A 16,168-nucleotide genomic window follows, 5' to 3' on the forward strand; every position below is an offset into this window, starting at 1 on the left:
TATAACCTCTCTCCAAGTTAGCCTCCAAGAAATGCGATCCTACCCTTTGGGACCTCTAGGACAGGCTAAACTGCTGTACCTGCTCTAGCTCATTCTGGAGGGTAACAGGGATTCCTCTCAAACCCAAACTCAGCCAGGGATGGGGGTCAGATGAAGCACGTCATTTTATTTCACAAACACTGTACAAAATTCCTTATAAAACATGGGATAGATGCCACCTGGTTACCTCAATCTGCCCCCATCCAACTACCTTTGGGGGAGGCAATTGAGGGTGGGAAGTGTATGGATGAATAGCATTATGTACAAGGCAAGGGTTGAAGTGATTGGTACAAGTTCTGTCATATTTACACTACTTCACATATTCACAGGAATATAGGGAGCCAGGAGGGAATGAGCTCCGGCTCTGTTCTCTTGTATAAAAAAGCACCAGTGTCCTGGACTGGGCACCCACTGCTGTAAGTGATGCAGGGGGGCCCAGGGTCTCATTGTCACCGACTGATATCCCGACTGGAGTCCCACAACTTGGGATTAGGTGGCTCAGTCCGAAGGCGGGCGAAGAACGGATGTTGAAGGGCTTCACCTAAGGTCAGCCGCTTAGTAGGTTCATACTCTAGCATACTTTCAATCAGATCGAAGAGCTGGTGGTGTTCCTCTGCCTCTGAGGTCAGATACCGCTGGTGGGGGGAGGGGAGGGAGCAGGAAAAAGGTGAGGCAGGATGCCTTATACACTCTGCCTCTTTCTTCTTCAAGTCCCTACTCTTCAATCCTGGCAAAAGAATCAATGCTTTGCTTGCCTTACCAAGACCATACCATGACCAATGTTCCTGGTATCATACCTCAACCTATCTTCCCATTAGCACAATTACTCCTTCATATTCTTTGGACGTTCTTCCTACTTGTATATCCTTGTCAACATCAGGAATTCTTTAGCTCATTAAAATATAAGCAAGCTTTGCAAAAGTAGTTTATTCTTTCCTGCCTGACCTAAAGAATCCAGGACATTGCTTTGATCTCTTGTAGTCTGAAGGTTAGGCTGTCTAACCTTTTCCTCCATATTAAAACCACTCCTTGTCTTTTATTGACCAAAAAATGTCTTCTTTCAGTTTTCCTCCCCTCCTTTCCTAACACTCTGCTGTGGAGTACATTCCAAAAGCAAACCAACTTAAGAAGAAAGTGACTTTAGATGGTCGGGCACTATTGATCCCCAGCCTGGCTCACCCGCAAAGGTTTGCAATTCTCACGAACGTAGCGGCCAGCTGATGTGTTCTCATCCCAATCCAAGCGGCCCCGGTAAAAATATTTCTGTTTTCTGGAGGGGAAGGGAAGGTTGAGGAATCAGATGGTTCCCCTCGTTATAGGATATTTCCCTTATTTCCACATGTAAATGTAAATGGGTAAGATTTGTTGAGGAAAAATAAAAAATTATGTGAAACTGACCAGTTCTGTGGAAACAAAATAAAAAGGGTTAACTCCCTTCTGCTCAAGGTTCACCTTGTCTTTCGGATCATCCGAGAAGGGATGGGACCCAGAATCCTTTCCATCATGGCTAGATGTTCTCTGTTGTCATGTGTCTGGGAAACAAAAGACAGAACTATGGGTCTGAATAGAGACTGCTGAGGACTAGCTGCCAGTTGGGCAACATGGAAGAGTGAGCAGGCATGTCCTCAGCAAGCACAAAGAAACTGGGCAGAAAAATGCCAGGCAGTCAAGATACCCAACCACTTACCTGGAAGAGAGTAAAGCCAACGTAGTACTCAAAAATGATACAGCCTATGCTCCATACATCACAAGGCTGAGACCAGCCCAACTCTGGGTAGGAATGGGAAGGAAAAAGTGTTAGGAGTTTTAGGGGACACCACCCTCATACCACCTCACACATTTGGACAACCCTGCCCTCCCTTACCAAGGATAACCTCAGGTGCTCGGTAATGGCGAGTGGAGACAATGGTACTATGATGCTCATGGTCAAAGGTGGCACTGCCAAAGTCTACCACCCGCACAGCTGTGCTCTTCACACTGCGCTCATCTCGCTTCTAGGAGCAAAACAGGAAGGGAATGAACCTCTGCACTACATACTAAGACTCTACCAGCATTCTCTAAGGTACTCCTGAGGCTTAAAAAAGCAATGGTGGCTTGACACCAGTGGTTTTCACCTATAACCCTACCTACTCAGGAGGTTGAGGTAAGAGAGCTGAGGATGGAGGTACAAAGCCAGTCTGGGCAGGGAAGTCCTTAGGACTCAATCTCTAAACTATCCAGCAAAAAGCCAAGTTGGAGGTATGCCTTAAGTGGGAGAGCATCAAACAAAAAGCAGAGCAATGTCAAAAGCCCAGAGTTCAAACTCCAGTATCAGCAATTAAAAAAACAAAGCCAAGTGAGGTGCCGGTGGCTCACACCTGTAATCCTAGCTACTCAGGAGGCTAATCTCTGAGGATCACGGTTCAAAGCCAGCCCCAGCAGGAAAGTCCAGGAAAGGCTGTGAGAGAGACTTTTATGTCCAAAAAACCAGAAATGGCTCTGTGGCTCAAGTGGTAGAGCGCTAGCCGTGAGTTGAAGAGCTGAGGGACAGTGCCCAGGCCCAGAGTTCAAGTCCAACAGACTCCCCCCCCCAAAAAAATCAATCATGGCTTGCCTCAAAACTGCTGGGAAAAATCTAGTTTACAGTGTTACTTTAGTACTTTTAGGGGTGGGAGAGTAGATTAAAGGATGATTATGGAATAGCTTGCCAGTCTCTAATACAGAAAGACTATATACTAAGAGAAGTTTTTCTGAAACATGTAGGAAAGGGGTCAAGTGGTAGAGAGCAGGTTAAGCTTTTGAATCTCCAGTTATTCAAGGGAGCTGCGCTTTCCTATGTCACAGAAATACACACACAGGGGCTGGGAATATGACTTAGTGGTAGAGTGCTTGCCTAAGCATGCATGAAGCCCTAGGTTTGATTCCTTAGTACCACATAAAAAGAAATACACACACACACACCCTTTTTGTTGTTGTTGTTATTGTTGGTAGTGGGGCCTGAGCTCTGGGCCTGGGCGCTGTCCCTCAGCTTTTCAGCTCAAGGCTAGAGCTCTACCACTTGAGCCATAGCTCCAGTTCTGGCATTTTGTTTTATGTGGTACTAAGGAATCAAACCCAGGGTTTCAAGCATACTAGGCAAGCACTCTACCACTAGGGCACATTTCCAGCCGTGGCCACATCTGTTCCTTTTTTTTTTTTTGGGGGGTCTGGTTGTGGGGCCTGAACTCTGGGCCTGGGCGCTGTCCCTCAGCTCTTCAGCTCAAGGCTAGCGCTCTACCACTTGAGCCACAGTGCCACTTCCTGCTTTTTTCATTTTGCTTATGTGGTGCTGAAGAATCGAACCCAGGGCCTCAGGCATGCAAGGCAAGCGCTCTACCACTGAGCCACCTTCCCAGCCCCCCACATCTGTTTCTTAAGAAGCATTCTCGGTCTATTCAAAATGTTACACTTTCTCTCCTGATTTTCATCTTCTTAAATCTTTCCCTTTCACCCTATCTAATACTTTAGCTTTAACAAGCTGGAACCAGACAGGAAGAAAATATGATAGAAAGAAATAAAAAGAGGGCTGGGGGCTGGCACTTATAATCCTAGCTACTTAGGAGGCTGAGATCTGAGGATCACCATTCAAAGCCAGTCGAGGCAGGAAAGTCCATAAGACTCTTTATCTCCAATAAACCACTAGAAAACCGGAAGTGGCGCTGTGTCTCAAGGGGTAGAGCGCTCACCTTGAGCTGAAGAGTACAGGACATCACCCAAGCCATAGTTCAAGCCCCGTGACCAACAAAAAAATAATAAATAAAAAGGAGGCTGGGAAGGTGGCACAGTGGTAGCGTGCTTGCCTTGCAATGCATGAGGCCCTGGGTTCGATTCCTCAGCACCACATAAGAGAACAAGCCAGAAGTAGAGCTGTGGCTCAAATGATTAAGAACGCTGTCCTTGAGCTAAAGAGCTGAGAGACAGCGCCCAGGCCCAGAGTTCAAGCCGCAATGACCACCACCAACAACAAAAGGTTCAAACAGAAAGCAAAACTCATGTGGCCCAGCTGCCTGCCCCCATGAGCATTCTGAGAATTTTATCATCTTACCTTCTCTAGATTGTAGGTGAGCTCGTAGTCTGAATTCACAAAGAGAATATTTTCTGGTTTGAGGTCCGTATGTGTCAACTTGTTGTCATGAAGGACTGTAGGGGAGAAGGCCAGGTAAGACTTGGTCCAGGTGGTCAGAGCAAACTGATACCAAGCTGACCACAGGCTAAACACTCAGAGGCACAACATTACTGGAGGGTGCTTCCTGTGCTATATAAACCAAGTGAAATCTGGGCACCGGTAACTCACACCTGTAATCCAGGATGCTGAGAGCTGAGGATCCTGGTTCAAAGTCAGCACGGGCACAAAAGTCCGTGAGACTCTCATCTCCAATAAACCACTCAGAAAACTGAAAGTGGTTAAGTGCTAGCCTTGAGCTGAAGAGGGACAGCACCCAGGCCCAGAGCTCAAGCTCCAGGACAGACCAAAGAACAAACCAAACAAACAAAACCTAAAGTGACCCTAGTTTCTATTCCTCAGCACCACAAACACAGAAAAAGTCAGAAGTGGTGCTGTGGCTCAAGTGGTAAAGCACTCGCCTCAAGCTGAAGAGCTGAGGGACAGTTCCCAGGCCCATAGTTCAGGCCCCACGACTGAGGAAAAAAAAGATTTTTTTTCTTTCAGAATGTAAGATCCTCCAGAGCAGGGACAATATTTTCTGTATGTTCTATTGTGTCCAATAGATTGTAAATGCTCAATAAATATTGATGATTGGAGGCAAAAAAAAACCTAAAGTGAAATGTTTGGCCTAAGTAGGCCTGCTGTGACTAAGGTTTACATATAAATATGTATCTCACTTATGGAAAAAAGGTAAGAGTAGTATAGGTAGGTAGTTCTTTTGTTTTTAAATTCTGACCTTGGTTTGCATTTCTGCAGACTCAATTATGTGAAACTGCATTTCTGTGAAGATTCAGGAAGTCTATACTTGGCTGGACTTCCTATATCTGGCCCCTGAGCTGAACTATTTCTTTCACATCCATAACTACTTTGCCATGAATAGAGAGCATCTAATCTCAAACAAAGGTAAATCTCTAGTCCACATTTTCTCACAGAAGAGAGGAGAAAGAAATACAAGGTAATTAAGTGCTTTGATTTCACAGGCTCTTTCCCAGCTCATGCTAGGTTGGATGTGGAATAAGAGTAATCACCATGAATGAAGATGTCATTCAAGGAGTTAAGTCAGAAGAGATGCAGGATGACAGTGAATAAAAACCATGCAGCTAAGTTGATCAGTTAGGGGCTTGCCCAGTACACAGGTAGACAGAAATGGAGTGCAATGAACAGAAGGGCTTCCCAAGTCCTCTTTGGCCCACCCCACTCACACTTGACGGCCTGGCACAGCTGGAAGGCCATGTGGTGCACTTGGTGGATGGGGTATGGCAGGTAGTTGTTGTCTTTGAGGAAATCAAAGGTGCTAAGGCCCAGAAGCTCAAAGGAGATACACATGTGGCCATGGTAGTCAAACCAGTCAAACATCTGGACACAGAGGCTGGGAAGAGAGAGAGGAGGAAGCAGGATGTTTAATGAGCATCCAAATGAATAATTATTTACTCTACATACTGTGTAAAAACATGCTGGCTAATAATCCTAACAAAATTCAGTTCAACTAGAGAATAGCCTCTCTGGCACATGCAAAAACGATACTAGTTGGGCTGGGAAGGTGGCTCAGTGGTAGAGCGCTTGGCTTGCATGCCTGAGGCCCTTGGTTCGATTCCTCAGCACCACATAAGCAAAAAGAAAAAAGCCGGAAGTGGCACTGCGGCTCAAGTGGTAGAGTGCTAGCCTTGAGCTGAAGCTGAAGAGCTGAAGGACAGCGCCCAGGCCCAGAGTTCAGGCCCCAACACCGGGAAACAAACAAACAAAAAAAGATACTAGTTGAAAAACTTCCAAACATTTTTTGCAACATTTTAAATAATTTGAAAAGTATATGCTAGACTGGAGGTAGTGGTCTACTCCTATAGTCTCAGCACTTGGGAGGCTAAGACAAGAGTATTACAAGTTCAAAATGGAGAAGGTAAGCCAGAGATACATAGAGACACTGTCTCAAAAAAAACAGCTAGCCAGGCGCCGGTGGCTCACGCCTGTAATCCTAGCTACTCAGGACGCGGAGATTTGAGGATCGCGGTTCAAAGCCAACCCAGGCAGGAAAGTCCGTGAAACTCTTATCTCCAATAAACCACCAGAAAACCATAAGTGGCGCTGCAGCTCAAGTGGTAGAGCACTAGCCTTGAGCTGAAGAGCTGAGGTACAGCGCTCAGGCCCAGAGTTCAAGGCCCACGACTGACCAAAAAAACGAAACAAAACAGCTAGCCTGGGGCTGGTGGCTCATGCCTGTAACCCTAGCTACTCAGGAGGCTGAGATCTGAAGATCACTGTTCAAAGCCAGCCCGGGCAGCAAAGTCTGTGAGACTCTTATCTCCAATAAACCACTAGAAAACTGGGAGTGGTGCTGTGGCTCAAGCTCAGAGCGCTCGCCTTGAGCTGAAGAGCGCAGAGACAGCACCAAAGCCCAGAGTTCAAGCCCCACGACTGAAAAAAAAGAAAAAAAAAAAAGCTAATACTGGTGGCTCAAACCTGTAATCCTGGGCTGGGAAGGTGGCTCAGTGGTAGAGCGCTTGCCTTGCATGCCTGAGGCCCTGGGTTCGATTCCTCAGCACCACATAAGCAAAAAAGAAAAAAGCCGGAAGTGGCGCTGTGACTCAAGTGGTAGAGCTCTAGCCTTGAGCTGAAGAGCTGAGGGACAGCGCCCAGGCCCAGAGTTCAGGCCCCATGACCAGACCCCAAAAACAAACAAACAAAAAAACAAAAAAACCTGTAATCCTAGCTATTCAGGAGGATGAGATTTGAGGACCCCAGTTCAAAGCTAGCCCAGACAGTGAAGTCCATGACACTCTCATCTCTAACCACCAAAAAGGTGGGAGTGGAGCTGTGGCTCAAAGTAGTAGAGGGCTAGCCTTGAGCACTAAAGCTCAGGGAGAATGCCTAGGCCCTGAGTTCAACCCCCAGGACCATCTCCCACTTCACATCCCCAAAATTTCACTGTTATGTGAGATGGTTCATCCTATAATCCTGTAAGATGGACTTGGGACCCCTATTCAAGGCCAGTCTGGGCATAAAATCTGGGCATTACTGGGGTTTGAACTCAGGACCTGTGCTTGCTAGGCAAGTGCTCTACTAACTGAATCATACCTGCCTAGCTCTTTATTATTTTGGAGACAATCTTATGGATTTTTCTGCTCATGCTGGGTTCAAATGATGATCCTCTGGATCATAGGCTTCCTTAGTAGCTAGTTGTATGCCACTGGTGCCAGGCTCTGTGTGTATGTGCACGCGCACGTGCGCACGCGCGCATTAAGTACTAGGTCTTATATTTAGTGGGACTCCAGCTCGAGCTCAGCTTTCACTTAAAGCTGGTACTCTTACCACCTGAGCCATGCCTACAGTTCTGACTTTTGCTGGTTAACTGAAGGTGAATCTCTCAGATTTGTCGCCCCAGGCTGGCTTGGAACTGCCATCCTCAGATCTTACCTCCTTGAGTAGCCAGGATTATAGATGGGAGCCACTAGTGCCTAACAAACTTTTACATTACGGAACTAGGCCCTTGAACATTCTAGGCAAGTGCTCTACCCCTGAGCTAAATCACTAGTCCAAATTCACATTATGGTTAGAAAGACAGGTGCTCTGCCACAGGATTATGTCTGAGGTATTATCTCCATATCCTGATCAAGAGCCAAACCGCAATATTCTAAAAACAAGAGGAATACATTAGAGAATGTCACAAGGCCTCCATTCCTACCCTGATGTTCTACTACTCTAAGATGGCTAATAAAAAATGAATGGATGAGAACATGGAGACTCCTCTGCCTGCCTAACCCATCTTTCCTGCAGAGTTGCAACTTAGCATCTTCACATAGCCCTTTGCTTGCTTACTTCTTGTTGTCAGGGTCCTTTTCATTGATCTTCTCTAGCACATTGATTTCAAGTCGAGCTGCTTCTTTGTACTTCTCCACATTCTTAATAATCTTCAAGGCAACTCGAGCCCCTCCCCTGTAGGTTGGGCAGAGAAAGTTCTGTTGGGTTCTCAAGAATATCTCAGATTGAATGGGGTATTATGTGGGGACTAAGAAATCCTGCCTTTGGCTAATCAAACACAAGTCCTAGCTACCTCCACCCTCTCTTCACCTAGCAAGTGTGAAGAAGGAACAGGTCTTTCAATCAGTTACCTGCGATGATCAACACACTGTACAACTCGGCCAAAGGTCCCCTCTCCTAAGGTGCTAATAATTTCATCTGAAATGAAAGAGAGCAGGGTCGGGGAGAGGGAGGGAGAAAAGGGGGAAGGGGGTGAGCTGAATTGGAAGGAAAAAAAAGGGTATAGCATCCTGGGGTGAGGAGATGAAGGGAACAGATACAGATGGTCACAGGGGAAGAAAACCCCTGCATGATTCCCACCACCTTTAAACCCAGGGGCCATGAGAGCTGGGAGTGGACAACAGAGGTCAATTCTCAACAGCAACTCAAACCACCCAGATGAACAACACCACTGAGAAAAGGCAAAAGAGGCTGTGACTTGGGTTGGCTTGGGACGTTAGGATGGCTATGGGACCATTAAAGGCTATAGGATTGTTACGATTTGGCTTGTACATCGCTCTTGTAGCCAGTCCCCGACGTGGTAGATGAGGTGGCCCTCAGCGTCGTCCTCTACACTCTTGGCTCTCCGGCTGCTGTGCTGCTGTCGGGGGGCGGGGGGGATCGGAGCAAGCCAGGTGTCGGAGCGGGGGCCGGAGGGAGGCGGGGTGGGTGGTGGAGGGGCCACCGGTCACAGGCGCCCAGCCAGGGGGGACAGACGATGATGGGGGACAGTGGAAGGGAACACGTCAGATGCAGTAAGGCGGATCCGTGTGAGAAGAGAGAGTGGCGCACAATCCCAAGTCCCCAAACCCAAAACGGGAACAGGGAGAGGCTTGGGCAGAGCAGAGAAGTGATGTTGTTGCCAGTGTCACCCATAACCCCATGCTCTACACAAAGCCCTTTCAGGCAGGCGTAAGTCTTCCCTTGCCCCCACCCAAGCTCGCCTGTGAGGGGCCGTGGAGCCCAGGGCTTGGGAGAAGAAGTTCACAAACAAGGTCCCCATCAAAAAGTGGTGGCCTCCAGGGCAGAGGAGCTGCTCCCAACACAGTTAAGCCCAACATGCCAGGGAAGGCACAATGGGCTTCATGCCCATCCATCTCCAAATTGGACTCCAAGGCCCTTCAAGAGTCAGAGAGCTTCTAAGAGGGTAGGCAGACTCAGAACCCACTTCAACATTCATGCCCTAATGCTCAGCTGAAAACAAGGATGTTTCTCACTTACCAGGGTCCCAGAGGGCCTGAAGAAGAGTGGGGAGAGAAAGGGCCTGGGCTGACACTCACCGAAGACGAGTGGCTGAACGTCCGGCTGTGCCTCCTCCGCCGTCTGTGCTTCCTCCGGCTGCTTCGCTGGCTGCGGTAACTGCTGTTCTCTCGATGATACTCATAGGAATGCCGATAGTCTGTGTCATAGTAGGCCTCTCCCCGATCCCGACTGTAGTCATTCCGCCTATAGCTGCCACAGTATCGCCGGTCATATACCCTCCGGTCAGGTGAACGGTCATCATAGCTGCTGATGGATAACAAACTCCCATCAGGTATACCTGTTCAAGCCACATTCTCTGCCATACCATGGTGAGGAGGTTCTGCCTCACTAAAGAATAAGAACCAGAGGTATAAGGTGAGGAGGTAGGGAGGATTCCTATACCAGCACATTACCTAGGCCTCCAAAAAGGGATTTGCAAATAGGTTTCAATAGTGTAGGGATTATCACCTTCACCTTATAAAAATGGTATCTGTGGAGCCTGCCTCCCCCACCCCCCTCTTTTTGCTGGTTGGTCATAGGGCTTGAACTTTGGGCCTGAGCACTGTCCCTCAGCTCTTCAGCTCAAGGCTAGCACTCTACCACTTGAGCTTTTGAACCGAGATTCTCAGATCTCAGCCTCCGGAGGAGCTAGGATTACAGGTGTGAGCTACCACTCTGGGCTGAGCCACTCCCTTTTGGATGTCCACTTCTTCTCTCATGTGATACAAAGAAACAAAGGGCTAGTTTGTTCTTCAGCATTCCTAACTAAAACCCAGCCTTGCTCTACCTACTCCATCCTTTCAATGAACATTCCACTAAATTATTTAAATCAAACAGACCTAGCTTTCTCTTACATACTAGCTCATTAGCGACCTCTAGTGCCCAGTCTTTGTATATACTTTCCCACTACCGGAAGACAGTTCTCACAGTTGACTCATACTTGTCCTCAAGACAAGCTCAGATGTCCCTTTTTGCCAATACTGTGGCTTAAATTCAGGATCTGGGCACTGTCACTGAGTTTCTCTGCTCAAGGCTTTGAGTCACAGCTCTACTTCTAGTTCTCTGTTGGTTAACTGGAGATAAGAGTCTCACAGCTCATGCCTGTAATCCTTGCTACTCAGGAGGCTGAGATCTGAGGATTGTGGTTCAAAAGCCAGCCCAGGCAGGAAAACCATGAGACTCTTATCTCCAATTAACCACCAGAAAACTGGAAGTGGCACTGTGGCTTCAGTGGTAGAGCACTTGCCTTGAGCTGAGGGACAGGGCCCAGGCAGAAGTTCAAACCCCACAACAACAACAAAAAGGTTTCATGGGGACTTTTTTGCCCAGGCTCGTTTTGAACTCAGAGCCTTAGGTTTCAGCCTTCTGAGTAGCTAGGGTTACAGGCATAAGACACCAGACTTGGGCCAATTTGGTTTCTTGAGACAGGATTTCACTATACAGTTCAGGCTGGCTTCAAATTCTGATCCTCTTGCCTTAGTCAGCCTCCCCAGTGCTGAGATTACAGAAGTGTGCCAATAATTCAGCTTTGTTATACAACTTGTTATCCACTGCCAATTGTTTAACCCAGTGTCCTTAGCATGGAACCAATAAATGGTCAAGTTAGTGCCTACAGTCAGCCCTCTTCTTGAGGTCTCACCTTCGGGAACGAACATGGTAGCTATCCTCCCGCCTGCGCCGCCTTGTCCGATCACTGCTACTTGACCAGGAGCGACTTCTTCGTCGTTTATGCTTTCGGCTTCGATACTGTTCATGGTAACTCCCTCGGCTGCCTCTCTCTGAGGAGTGGTACCTTCGGGGATGAGGCATCTGGAAGGAAAGGATAAGTGAAAATGGTAGGGAAAATTCTTGAGTTTCTCAAAATCTCCTCCGAGGAGTGGCTGTTTCCAAAGGTTCTGACAAGCTGCTTTCTGATCTTTAATGTCTACTTCTGTTACTTTTTTTTTTCTTGCTGGGACTATACAGTCACTTACAAATTTTGTTTGCAAACTCTAGAAAGTCCCTTGAGTTCAACTGTTCTACATTTATTTTCTTCAAACTACTCTACTTTCATCCTCTTCAAATATGGGTCCATGAAAACTTTCATGTCTGAGCCACAGATCATTAGAGGTGAGGGAATGTGGCTGATGCAGATGGCCAGTTTGTCCCTGCTACAACCTCAGATATGCAACTCTGTCATCATGAGTTCTTCACAACAGAATAAAGCTTTAGTTTACACAGCTATGTTTTACAGTCATTAACAGTACATCTTGATTATCATAGCCCCAAGGGCAAGAATTTAGTTCTCCAGAAATGTATGTATAAAACAAATACTAAATACTAGCATATTCTAGGGGTTTAAGTCTGTCCCTCTCATAGCTGTGACCAAATCCATCATGAGAGGTTTTAGTATAGTCAATTTTCCACTTAGCCCTTCCCTTACTATATTTATGAATTTGAGAATAAATGGTTTTAAACTAATATCAGCACTACTTGGCTGAGAGTTGAGCAGCTCAAGTTAATGGCATAGGAAATAGTATGATCCACAAATCTGTTTTTCCCCTCAAGGAATGAAATTGGAGAGAAATCAGTCACAACCATGGAAAAGAACAGGACAGATGAAAAAGGTCCAGAGACAGACACATTGGTGAGGGAAAGGAAGAATCAAATGTGGAAAAGTTTTGACTTCATAGCCGGGCGCCCATGGCTCACTCCTGTAATCCTAGCTACTCAGGGGGGAGATCTGAGGATCCAGCTTCAAAGCCAGTCTGGGCAGCAAGAATGTCAGTGAGACTCCAGTTAACCACCAGAAAACCGGAAGTTGTGCTGTGGCTCAATGGTAGAGCACTAGGCTTGAACTGAAGAGCTCAGGGACAGTGCCTAGGCCCTGAGTTCAAGCCCCACGACCAATTATTAAAAAAAAAAGAAAGAAAGAAAATTGACTTCAACATCTGGCTCCCATTCTGGGCAACTTCTTCCCAACCTCTTCAAATTGGGGAGGATGATAATTTGACACAATCTTGTTCAAATAGAGCTGGAAGGAAACCAAGAAAATGGAAGCACAAGATTTTTCTAGGTAATCCAACGCTGATGAGCATAACTATATAAATGCCATTTTACAAAGAACACACTGCCATTGAAGACACTCACAGGGCCTTTGCAGGAAAAACACAACATCTCTAGGCTACCTTTTTCAACTTCTAAGCCTTCTCACGGCCTCCATTCCTATCCAGAGACATCGAATTCGGTCCTAGCATCAAATTCTTCCAGCAAGCTTCAAGTGATACTTTTCAGGCTAGGATTGGACTACTTAGCCCAACTTCAATACCAGGTTCTTTTGCATCTCTCGAGCAACTCCTATGCCTACCTCATCACCCTTTCTCTTACTTTGGTCCCTCCCAAGTTTTCCATGCTTTCTCAAGTACACCTAAGGCATGCCGACCTCCTTCATCTTCTTACTCTGAGCTCCGCAAAGTTCAACCCTCCTCCGCTCCTAATCTCGCCTCCATCACTTGCCCCCAATCCAATCCTACCCCGCCCGCCCCACGGTCGCCATTTTTCCGCGCGGTGCCGTGGTCCGTATGTCCGCGCGCTCACCGTTCTGGCGGCGAGGCCCGTGCGCTTGTCCCACAGGAAGTCCGTGATGGCGGCGGCACAGCGGCCGGAGTCCCGGCACCCCCGCGGCGACGAAGTGCGGCTCCACCCCCCCCAACCCGGGACCCTAGGACCTCCCGCCCCGTTCCCGGGCTCCGTTCCAGTCCCGCCCGACCCGGCTCCGTCCCCGCCCCCAGGATCCGCTTGGCGCCGCTCGCACCGCCCCCGCCCGGGGCCCGATCCCAGTTCGATCTCCGGCTCTGGCCTCTCTGCTCCGCCGCCGCCGCCGTGAGCGAGCACGCACGCACGCACGCACGTCCTGCGTCGCTTCCCAGCTACCCCTAGGCTCCGCCCCCAGGGTACCGTGCTCTACCACGTGCTCAGCTAGCTCCGGGGCCTGGACCAGTCAGAGTCCCTGGGGTGCTGAGGGCGGAAGTTCGAGGGGGCAGGGATGGGCCAGGGGCGCGCCGGATCAGTCTGCCAGTCAGCTCTTACCCCTTGTGTCTTTTTCCATCCTGACGCACTTTTCGCCTTTTGGTTCAAATATCTGTGATTTACTTATTTCGTTCTGGAGGTTTAGAAGAAAGGATTGTCGTTATTAGTCACTGTTTGGGAAACCTGACTATGGACATACTTGGTGCTCTCTGATTCTCCAAACATAGCCTAAAAAGAACCTGGGCAAAGAGTCTCCTACCTTTTGTCCTGAAGGAAACTTGAGCCTGGGGGGGGGGGTGTGGAGAAGAAGAGAAGGGGACAATCTGGGCCTGTTGTAACCCATTTGAGAACTGTGTTTTGAGACTTAAAAAATGTATAAACTAGGACTGGGAATGTGGCTTAGTATCCGGAAATTGTAACATATTTTTATAACAGGTGGACACAGGGTGGAGCCTTAATCATTGGCAAGCTGACTCAGACCTTAGAATACTTATTTACAATAAACTGTTGTAAGGTGAGAAAATGGAAAAGCCACATTTTTGAGATGTCAGATCTTAAGAGTCTTTATTAAAAGGCTAGCAACTGCCTGGTAGACTCCTGTCTCAAAGACCAGCAGCCAGTAAATACACTTAGCACGGTTTAAAAAAAAAAAAAAAACTGGCATAAAGGCCAGAGAGGAAAGAAAGAACAAAAATGCCAATAAACCAATACAGCTCCAATGGAGATCTGAATTTGGACACCATGGTAGCCAGAGAAGAACCAGGAGATAGAAGACAGGATATGAACATGGAGACAAGTGGCATAGCATCATGGCTCCTGAGATGGACCAGGCCTAAATAGGGTCGGGTTAGGGGGCAGGGCCACAGGAAATTCCCAGGCCCAGGTACTAGACTGACAGGTTTAGTAAACTATCAGCCAGTGCTTTCACCTTCCCCCACCATGAATACAAGATGCCAGACCCTATCATCCTCCACATGGCCAAGATGGTGCTGGCCACACCAGGTCACCCTATTTCAAAACTACCAAAAAAGCCAAAAGCGGAGCTGTGACTCAAAGTGGTACAGTGCTAGTCTTGAGCAAAAGAGCTCAGGGGAGCCAGGCACTGGTGGTTCACGCTTGTAATCCTAGCTACTCAGGAGTCTGAGATCTGAGGATCGAGGTTCAAAGCCAACCCTGGGCAGGAAAAACACTCTACCATTAAGCCACATTCCCAGCCCGCTTTGTTTTGTTTTGTTTTGTTTTTTTATGGGTATTAGGGATTGAACTCAGGACCTGGGTAAGGTCCCTAGGCTTTTTTGTTCAAGGCTAACCCTGTACCACAGCCCCACTTCTAGCTTTTAGGTGGTTAATTGGAAATAAGAGCCTCCTGGAATTTCCTTCTTGGCTTGGCTTCAAACCAGATCTCAGCTGTTGCCTGATGGAGGTGAGCTTTAGTGAAGCTTCCTTTTATTTATTTATGTATTTATTTTGTCGGTCGTGGGGGCTGAACTCGGCCTGGGGACTGTCCCTCAGCTCTTCAGCTCAAGGCAAGCACTCTACCACTTGAGCCACAGCACCACTTCCGGCTTTTTTTTTTCTGCTTATGTGGTGCTGAGGAATCGAACCCAGGGCCTCAAGCATGCAAGGCAAACACTCTACCACTGAGCCAACTCCCCAGCCATGAAGCTTCCTTTTAAATATAGAAACTCTTCACTTAGGGTCTTTGACTTCAATGACAGAATAAGAATTTTTGGACAAGTCACAATGATAAGAAAACTTGGGGAAAAAAAAAAAGAAAACTTGGAGAGCTCTATTGAGTAAGTAAACAAGCAGTCCTGCTGACAAACAGACAAAAAAGCAGACAAATAGAAGGGCAAGGGTACATTCTAGCAGTGTGTGGGTACTCTCATAGGGACACACACAGACACACACACACACACACACACACACACACAGATGCCTGCAGGCACACACAGAGGCAGAGACAGATCCAGAGAGACATAGAGACAGATACACACATGAGACACCCAGAAAGACATAGCTCCTTGGACTATTAGGTTATTTATAGGGTAAAGGCAGGGGGTCTGGTTTTATGTATAGCTAGGTGCTTTGTCTTTGCTCTAATCACACCTGTTGTTATTCTCTGTGTTTCCAAGTAAGAATCTATCTTGCCATAAAACAGATCGCTATCCTTGAGACAAGGAGGTGTCCTGCTATCTGCATTTTGGGACATCTATCAGACAGTTGTTAATCCTTGTGTGAGAAAGACAGTTATTAATCCCTGGGTGAGGAATGCATCCTTTAGGAAGGAATACATCCTGTTGTCTCTCTTTGAAGCAAAGACAGCACCTCTGTGTTTATAAATACCATAATTTCTGAGTTACCTTCACTAAGCCTTAGATTCCGTACATTCTCCTGTTTTATCAGCCTCCTGAGTAGCTAGGGATTACAGGTGTGGGCTCCTGGCTTCAAGCTTGTATTTAGGTTTTAGAAAGGTAACTGGTAGCTGGGTGCCAATGGCTCTCACCTATAATTCTAGCTACTCAGGAGGCTGAGATCTGAGGATTGCAGTTGGAAGCCAGCCCAAGCAAGAAAGTCCATGAGACTCTGATCTCCAATAAAGTACTCAAAAAAGCCAGAAGTGAATTGTGGCTCAAGAGGTAGAGAACTAGCCTTGAAAAAGGGACAAGAAGCTCAGGGACAGCA

At 47.4% G+C, this 16,168-nt stretch overlaps 1 protein-coding gene across 5 annotated transcripts; it reads right to left on the reverse strand.

Moving 5' to 3' along the window:
• Nucleotides 1-140: 140 nt before the first annotated feature.
• LOC138821555 (dual specificity protein kinase CLK2) lies at nt 141-13,362 on the reverse strand. 5 transcript variants are annotated; one of them, XM_070013917.1, is made up of 13 exons: nt 13,052-13,362; nt 11,115-11,284; nt 9,514-9,739; nt 8,747-8,831; nt 8,326-8,392; nt 8,033-8,149; nt 5,425-5,591; nt 4,103-4,197; nt 1,904-2,033; nt 1,727-1,809; nt 1,492-1,571; nt 1,219-1,309; nt 141-674 (listed from the first exon to the last, which is right to left on the reverse strand). In XM_070013917.1, exons 2-13 carry the CDS (start codon nt 11,282-11,284, stop codon nt 489-491), a joined length of 1,497 nt encoding a protein of 498 aa, XP_069870018.1. In that variant the 5' UTR covers nt 13,052-13,362; the 3' UTR covers nt 141-488. The 5 variants fall into 5 exon arrangements, with proteins under 5 accessions (XP_069870018.1, XP_069870017.1, XP_069870016.1 ...); XM_070013916.1 differs by having other exon boundaries at nt 9,514-9,742; XM_070013915.1 differs by having other exon boundaries at nt 8,747-8,834; nt 13,052-13,164.
• Between the last annotated feature and the right edge of the window lie 2,806 nt (nt 13,363-16,168).

This window comes from Dipodomys merriami, unplaced genomic scaffold (genome assembly GCF_024711535.1).
Source record: "Dipodomys merriami isolate MVZ:Mamm:240054 unplaced genomic scaffold, mDipMer1.0.p SCAF_92, whole genome shotgun sequence".
Classification (NCBI taxonomy): domain Eukaryota; kingdom Metazoa; phylum Chordata; class Mammalia; order Rodentia; family Heteromyidae; genus Dipodomys; species Dipodomys merriami.